The sequence below is a fragment of the Sapajus apella genome, unplaced genomic scaffold (assembly GCF_009761245.1).
Source record: "Sapajus apella isolate SASKATOON/1434 unplaced genomic scaffold, GSC_monkey_1.0 scaffold22, whole genome shotgun sequence".
Taxonomy (NCBI): domain Eukaryota; kingdom Metazoa; phylum Chordata; class Mammalia; order Primates; family Cebidae; genus Sapajus; species Sapajus apella.
Genome location: NW_022436962.1, coordinates 2,043,032 through 2,051,132, shown reverse-complemented (window position 1 = coordinate 2,051,132; position 8,101 = coordinate 2,043,032). Strand labels below are relative to the sequence as shown.

At 36.0% G+C, this 8,101-nt stretch overlaps 1 protein-coding gene across 1 annotated transcript in view; it reads left to right on the top strand.

Moving 5' to 3' along the window:
- Window positions 1–233: 233 nt before the first annotated feature.
- The window catches only part of ATP6V1G3 (ATPase H+ transporting V1 subunit G3), a 29,476-nt gene continuing 21,608 nt past the window's right edge, over window positions 234–8,101 (top strand). Inside the window, exon 1 of the mRNA XM_032288639.1 lies at window positions 234–272. Within this exon, the coding sequence (XP_032144530.1) occupies window positions 257–272 (16 nt within the window). The 5' untranslated portion in view covers window positions 234–256. The remainder of the gene's footprint in view (window positions 273–8,101) is intronic.

Here is an 8,101-nt window from a genome sequence, read left to right as displayed (position 1 = left end):
AGGATTATAAAACATTCAGTTATAAAGACACATGTACACATATGTTCACTGCAGCACTGTTTACAATAGCAAAGACTTGGAACCAACCCAAATGCCCATCAAAGATAGACTGGATAAAGAATATGTGGCACATATACACCATGGAATACTATGCAGCCATAAAAAAGGATGAGTTTATGTACTTTGCAGGGACATGGATGAAGCTGAAAACCATCATTCTCAGCATGCTGACACAGAACAGAAAACCAGACACTGCATGTTCTCACTCATAAGTAAGTACTGAACAATGAGAACACATGGGCACAGGGAAGGGAACATCACAGATCAGGGCCTTTTGGGGGTTGCGGGGGCTAAGGAAGGGATTGCAGAGGGTGGGAGGATCGGGGAGTGCTAACATTAGGAGAAATACCTAATGTAGATGACAGGGATGGATGCAGCAAATCACCATGGCACATGTATACTTATATAACAAACTTGCATGTTCTGCACATATATCCCAGCACTTAAAGTATAATAAAAAAATTAATGAGATACTTTTACATTCTTCTGTGCATGCTACATTTAAAAAATTCAGTATCTATTTACACCTTATACAATATCTTATTTTGCACTAGCCAGCTGCATTTCAGGAGCTCAGTATGCAGATGTTACTAGCAGCTACTATCTTGTACGACACAGCCTAAGAGCCTGAGCATTTTTGTGTGTGTGCCTGACATTAATCAATCTCATTCATTACAATTATGAACGTTGCTTATCAACATAGTGGACCTGTGTTATACAAATACACATGAGGTCTGAATAGAAATGCATATATCTATGTCTATCTTGACTTCAGAAGGTGCATCATAAGCACAAGCAGACAATTAAAGATTGCCTACCTTTGATAGGACTGGGAATCAGGTCCACACAGATGAGCCCAGCCAACATTTCACCAAGTACCATCATTTCACTCTGCAACATCAGGTTCCCTTCCTCCTCCTTCTCCCGCTACCACCCATTTGCATGTGCTTGGTTGTGCAGCTCCCCCTGCTCCCAGCTGTTCTTCTACCAACCTTTCTTTTTTGTTTGAGCTCCTGAAGCAGACTCTCTTAGCTCTACTTGGCTATGAATGCTCTCCTAGTATGCTTTCTTACATCCACTGTGGTGAGGTGTTTTTGGCCATGAAAAGATTGCATCTTTGAGGCTAAAGCCAAAACAGGAATATCTGGGATACAAAACAGGAAGTATCCCAGAACATAGAAAGAGTGTACGAGGACAGAACTTATGCCAGGGAAAAGGCTCCACTAGGCCTGGCTCTTAGTACCTTCTCTTTGATAACTTATCTCTCTTTAATTGACATTTCCTGAACATTCTCCAGGGTCATCGATGGGTGGCTCAACTGAGTGGTCCCTCCTTCCCTTTCCCATATACCCATACAAAATAACTAGGTTAAGGGAGAATTTTTGCTGTCCAAAAAGAATAAAAAGATTCATAAAAGGGTAGCCTGGGGGAAGGGTGAAAGGAAAGAGGAACACCACCCCCTCCTTCCCTCCCTGAAAGAGTTTCTATTGAGAGAGTGTATGGAAAGAAGCTCATAGACAAGCAATCTCAGTTCTCTATAAAGACAAGCTGGAAAACACCCTCTTCTCCCCAGTCTTGTGATGACCTAAGTCACCAAGAAGCAGCTTTTTCTCCAATTATAGAGCGTGGTGACCAGAGGACTGTTTCACTGATACCTTAACAATGATTCTGGCATTGGGATGTCTCAATTTCCTTTTACCTATAGGAACCATCTCTGAGTTTATGCAGTTTCAGATTCTATTTCAAGCTTATGTTCTGAGTTCTTAGCTTTGACAGAGGCAGTAAAAAAGCAGGAAGAAGATAACTCCAGCATCTAATAGTGATGGACACCCACAGAAAAGTTTGGATGCCATGGTTCACTTCAAACCACCTCTACCACATAGAAACAATCCAAAGTAATTGCAGAATATCCAGGCTTTTCTGAGAAAACCTATAAATGTTTTATTCTTAAACTTCTTGAGGAATTGTTAGTTGTCTGAAAACCTGAAAAGCTGATTTCTTTTCCTTTCTTCAGTCTATGTAAATGGTTCTCAAACTTTAAAACTCATAAAATTATTGCATACAGATTTTTACAAGCAAATGCAGGTTAAATCAGACCCTACAGAGCTGCTAAGGGTTTTCACTTGTATCTTGACATAGGCAAGCTATAGACTTCAGAACCTAAGATGCCTTCATAAGTTGTAAGTTTGACCCCAGGACTATCAGTAAGACTACTTATAGCTGCTACTACTATTTTCCTTACTTCCCTCACTCCAAAAACTGGCATTGGTAACTCCCATTTACTGGGAATTTTCACTATGCCAGTTATTGCAATAGACATCTTTTATTTATTATCTTTGATACTGACAAAAAATTTTAAAAGGTAGGTATAACTATAACCAATGAAAATGAAGAAACAGAGGCTCAACATTTTGGAGGTTATGTGTCTACAATGCAATGTAGTCAAATCCTAAACCCAAAGTGAATCCAACATGAGTGACTTTTCAACATGATGCACCACAGTAATGATTATCTGAGTAAAAGCTTCAAAAAGAATTCTCTCCTGCGATAAGTGGACCGAGACTTGTAGTGTTTTCTGTTTATTCGCGTGATTAAACTGGACCTGAAAGCATGAGAGAGCTACATTGGTAGAGCATTGTGCTTATAATTATACTGGCAATGATTAAGGCCTAACATATGGTTTATCCCGGAAAAGGTTTCATATAAACTTGAGAATACATATTTTTCTGTTGTTTTGTAGAGTGTTATATATATATTTCATATAATCAATTGATTTATGGTGTTGTTCTTCTATTTCCTCATTGATCTTCTGCTGGTTGTTATGTCCATTATTGAAAGTGAGGTATTGAAGTCCCTAAGTATGATTATAAACTCTATTTCTTCCTTCAATTTTGCCAATTTTGCTTCATATGTTTTGGGGTCTAGTATTAGATATTCATGTGTTCATTATTGTTATATATTCCTTATGGATTATATTATTTATCAATATATAGGATCCTTCTTTATCTCATGTAACCTTTTTTCCTTACAATCTCTTTGATCCAATAATATTAAACCACTCCGGCTGTCTTTTGGTTACCACTTGCATGGAATAGCTTATTCTGTCATTTTACTTTCAATCCTTTTTTGGTCTATAGATCTAGAGTAAGTCTCTTGTAGACATCATATAGATAGATCTTTTTTTTTTTTTATCTTTTCTGCAACCCCTGCCTTTTAATTGCAGGATTTTAATACATTTACATTTAAAGTAATTACTGAGAAGGAGGGACACACTTCTGCTATTTATCTATATACTTTTTTGTATTTTTATGTTACTTGTTCTTCACTTCATCCATTTCAGCCATTTTTAATTTCTCATTTCTGTATATTTTTTAGTTATTTTCTTAGTTGTTACCTTAGGGATTAAAATTAATATCTTAAACTTATGACAACCTAGTTCGACTGATACCAACTTAGTTTCTATTGTAAACATCCTGCTCCCATACATCTCCATGCTTTTCCCTTTACATAGTTATTGTCACAGATTGCATCTTTATACGCTGTGTGCCCATACTGATTTATGCTTTTGCTTTCTTTAAATCATAGAGGAAGTAAAAGCATTCTAAACAAACAAACAAAAAAACAAACAAAAAGCAAGAAGTTTAAGCTTTTGGTGGTGCTCCTCACAGCCTTCTAGCAATAACTGATCAGGTAGTTACATGGCCAATATGAACAAATGAAGTATTTAACAGGAAAAATCCTCACTGGCCCAGTAAGAATTTTCTTTGGTTTAACAGAATATAACATCACAAATGATTTTAGACTATAGGTCGCTGACTTAGGGGAAAACCAACTGCACAATTCAGAGGGTAACAGAAAAAAAAAATCACTCAGTAATTGATACTATGTAAAAAACAGGAAGGTTACATGATAATTTTTGCTATGATCTCAGCTTAATGTGATGTTTAACAAGAGCTAATATCCATTAAGCACCTACTACTTATATGTACTATATAATAAATAATAGTATTTTTTATATTTGATCCAACTTAATCTTCATAACATACCTTGACATACATAATGTTTTATCTATAACATTTCACAAATGAGGTTAAAGTATTATCTTTATGCATGAAATGGTCAGAGATGCCCTCTCTGAGTCAGGGCACAGTGAAGGGGAGGGAACAGGCTATACGGATAGTGGAGAAAAGCAGGGCCACCAGAGAGTCCACAAGTTTTGAGGCAGCAGCATGCTGGGCATGTTGGAACAACAGCAAGGAGGCCAGAATGACTTGAGTGGAACAAACAGTGGCAGCCTTTGATGCCTTGGTAAGGATCCACCTGGCTGTTACTGTAAGTCGGTTGAGCATAAGTCATCATAAGACTTGGACAGAGGAGTGACATTGTTATGAATGTTTTAGAAAGATTATTCTGGGCTGGGTGAGGTGGCTCCTGCCTGTGATCCCAGCACTTTGGGAGGCCAAGGCGGGCGCATCACAAGGTCAGGAGATCAAGACCATCCTGGCTAACAAGTTGAAATCCCATCTCTACTAAAAATACAAAAATTAGCCGGGTGCAGTGGCAGGCACCTGTTGTCCCAGCTACTCAGGAGGCCGAGGCAGGAGAATGGCTTGAACCTCGGAGGCAGAGGTTGCAGTGAGCCAAGATCGCACCACTGCACTCCAGCCTGGGTGACAGACCAAGACTCTGTCTCAGAAAAAAAAAGAAAAAAAGAAAAAGATTATTCTGACTGCTATATTGAAAGCAGATTCAACTAGAACAAGAACTAAAGTAGAACACAGGTTAGGAGACTAAGGAATATCATTTACTCCAGAGATCATAGTGGCTTTGACCAGGGTGGTAACAAGACAATGGTGAGAAATAAAATTCTGAATTTATTTTGAAGGTGAAGTCAACAGGATTTTCTGAAGGATTGGCTATAAGGAACAAGATACAAAATGGCTTTAAGGTTTTCACTCTGAACAAATGTATCAGTGGAGCTACTATTCCCTATAATTGGGGAAAACTGTGAGAGGAAGCAACGTGTTGGTGTTCAGCAAGTGGAAGTGGAAAAGTTCATGATGCCTTTCACACATCCAGGTGGGTATGAATCTGGCATTCAGGGGAGAGGTGCAAGATGGAGATTTAATTTGTGAAACATCAGCATGGAGTTTGCTTTTGAACCTATGAGTCAGGATGAGATTACTCAGGGAGTAAATTTAGATTTAAAATGGGGGTGATCTGTAGACTGCATCCTGGGCAACTTCAAAATTTGCCACACAAACAAAAATTATGAAGAACCAGAAAAGTAGACTGAATGGGAGCAGCCAGAGAAGCAGAAGGAAAATTAAGTGTTTTGGTGTTCTGCAGCATCTGTGAAAGAACATTGCAAGTGATTCAACTAAGGGTGGACACATTATACGGAATAACAGAAACTCCAGAGATGCCCATGCCTACCCTTCAAAACAACATTGTATATCTAGGATTATACTATCCATTCTCTTGAGTAGATACCCAGATACCTCAGTGGAACTTGTTGTACCAAATTTGGTAGAACAAGGAGTAGAAAAAAGTGTAGGCAATTAGATGAAAAATTCTATACAATTGTACAACTTTCTTATGCTAGAACTACACAGATTTCCCGCAGAATCTATATCACAAAAAGCAATATTATTAATCATCAGAGATGGGGAAGCCATTAATTACTATAAAAGAAACACAAAACTGGCACCTAAAGTGACAGAATTATTTCACTTTATGAAAATAATAAGGAAATATTATCAGTTGAAATGGAATCTATCACTTGCACAGTCCAACATTTCTATTACATTTAGAATGCCTCTTGTAATCCCTTTAGTACAGATTTCATTACAGTTATTTTATAATACAAGTTGAAGGCAAGAATGGGAAGTCTTATTCAAGTTCATAATGATTAGTTATCCAGCATAGTTTAGGTATTTAAACTTTTTGTAGAATGCATAAATGAGGGGTAGGTTTTGCAGACACTGAGAAAAAAATACACTGAATGAAGATGCAATGTGCTCTTCAAGAACAGTAGAAGAAAAATGGAAGACTGCATAATCCAATAATGGCCACAGACAATGGTAGGATCTACCTGGAAAATAAGCTGCATAATCTCAGAATAGCTACAGATATGTTCTTTCAGCTCTAAGCAGCTACCATATTTAACTAAAATGTTTTCATCATTATTACTTTTTTGCCACACTAATTGCTAAATACATACCTGTTCCTTAGACAGAAGAAGTGCCCTGCTTTTCAAAATGACAGTATGAGATATAGCAGAATCTTCATTTAAGTTTCTCGTAGTAAATGGAGTTCTTTGTTGTCCTTCAGCTGAAAGAATCAACATAATATTCAAAAATGATTTGTTGCCCTCTGTGTGCAAGGCACTGTTCCAGAGACAACCACAAGCAAAGCACAATATTTATCCTCAAATAACTCATGGTTTATGGTTAAGAAGCACAAGTGATGCTTGAGAAATGCCCTATGACAGGTATACATGAAAAGTTTTGAGATGTATCAGAGAAAGAAGGAATTGATCAGCCTAAGAGGATCTGGAAAGTTTCATCCTTTCAAGTAGACATTGGAAATGGATTTTGAATGATTTATTTTCGAGGCAAGCAAGAGTCAGACAGGTGTCCCAGCGATAAGGAAGAGTCTGACGAAAGGCACAGAGAAAATCAGAGGATGAGAGGCAAAAAGAAGGAGAGTCATTTCTTTATTTCAAATGGAAATGAAAGAAAATAAATGTTCGATATTTGATGTGTATTTATTTTATGTATAAGAAAATTTAAAATGACATGAGAAAATTTGAAATGTTTAATATTTGCTGTATATTTCTTTTATGGATTACTGCTCAGCTAAAATGAGTAAGTAAAATGAAGAAGGATACCATGTTCTGTAGACACACCCAGACCAAGCCTTAGGGTTTTGTTTAAAGATTGAATTTAGCAGTTTTGAGATACCTAGAAGTTCCAGGCCTTTAGAAAACCAGAATTTCATCTACTTTTCACTATTATTCAGACTCAAATGCTGAACCAATGTGAGCAAAAGAAGGAAGGATCATATGATGAACTGAAATATACAGGAGCAATGACAGAATAAATAGTAAGACGAAGTCTGAGCAGAAATGAAACTTAAAAAAAGAGAAACCCAAAAGATATATACTGAACATATGCCAAATTTATAATTACAGCTATTCAAAACATTTGAGGATAAGTTATCAAGTTAAGGACATGCAAAAATAAGAGGTATATTTCACTATGATCTTTCAACATTCAACATTCAAAATTTTTCCAAAAAGCACAGATTGTGTTTTTTAGGATTTTATCATTGTTAGTAACTTTTTTACACTTTCACTGATAAAAACAAAATATGAAAGAATTTAAGAAAGAGAATCAAAAAGCAGTGACCTAAATATACACTATACTGAGTCTTATACTTCCTTTTTTATACAGCTACTGTGACTAACATCCATTTCTCTATCTTACCTGAAAAAACAAATCCTCTGTACATTGTGAGATTTCTATAAAAAAATATATCTTAATTCTCAGTTTATCATTGAAACTGAAATCATAATATAACACCAATAATAAACAACAATAATATTGATAAATCGTGTTTATCTACTACACATAGAAACCATCAACATTGATATTCCATTAACAGAGAAACAAAAAAATGACTTACAGTGCTCAAATTAGAAGGCAATCATATTATTTGTTTTAATTTCTAGGTATATAAATATAAAAAATAAAGTAGACTATAATAAATAGTAAGACCAAAACAAATAATACAAAATAAATGGGATAGGAAAAACTCTTGCTGTTTGAAATGTTAATTCTTCAGGAATTTTCAAAAGTCAAGGAGACTTAGGTTAAGTCAAATTTCACTTTGTTTTGATATTTTTACTATTAATTATTCAAGCACACAGCGTTTAAAGTGATTTGTAGATCTAATATTTTTACACAGAGTGAAATGTCAATGGATATTCTTTGTTTTCTTCCATATTTTTAATCAGAAAAAGAAGAGAAACTGCAAG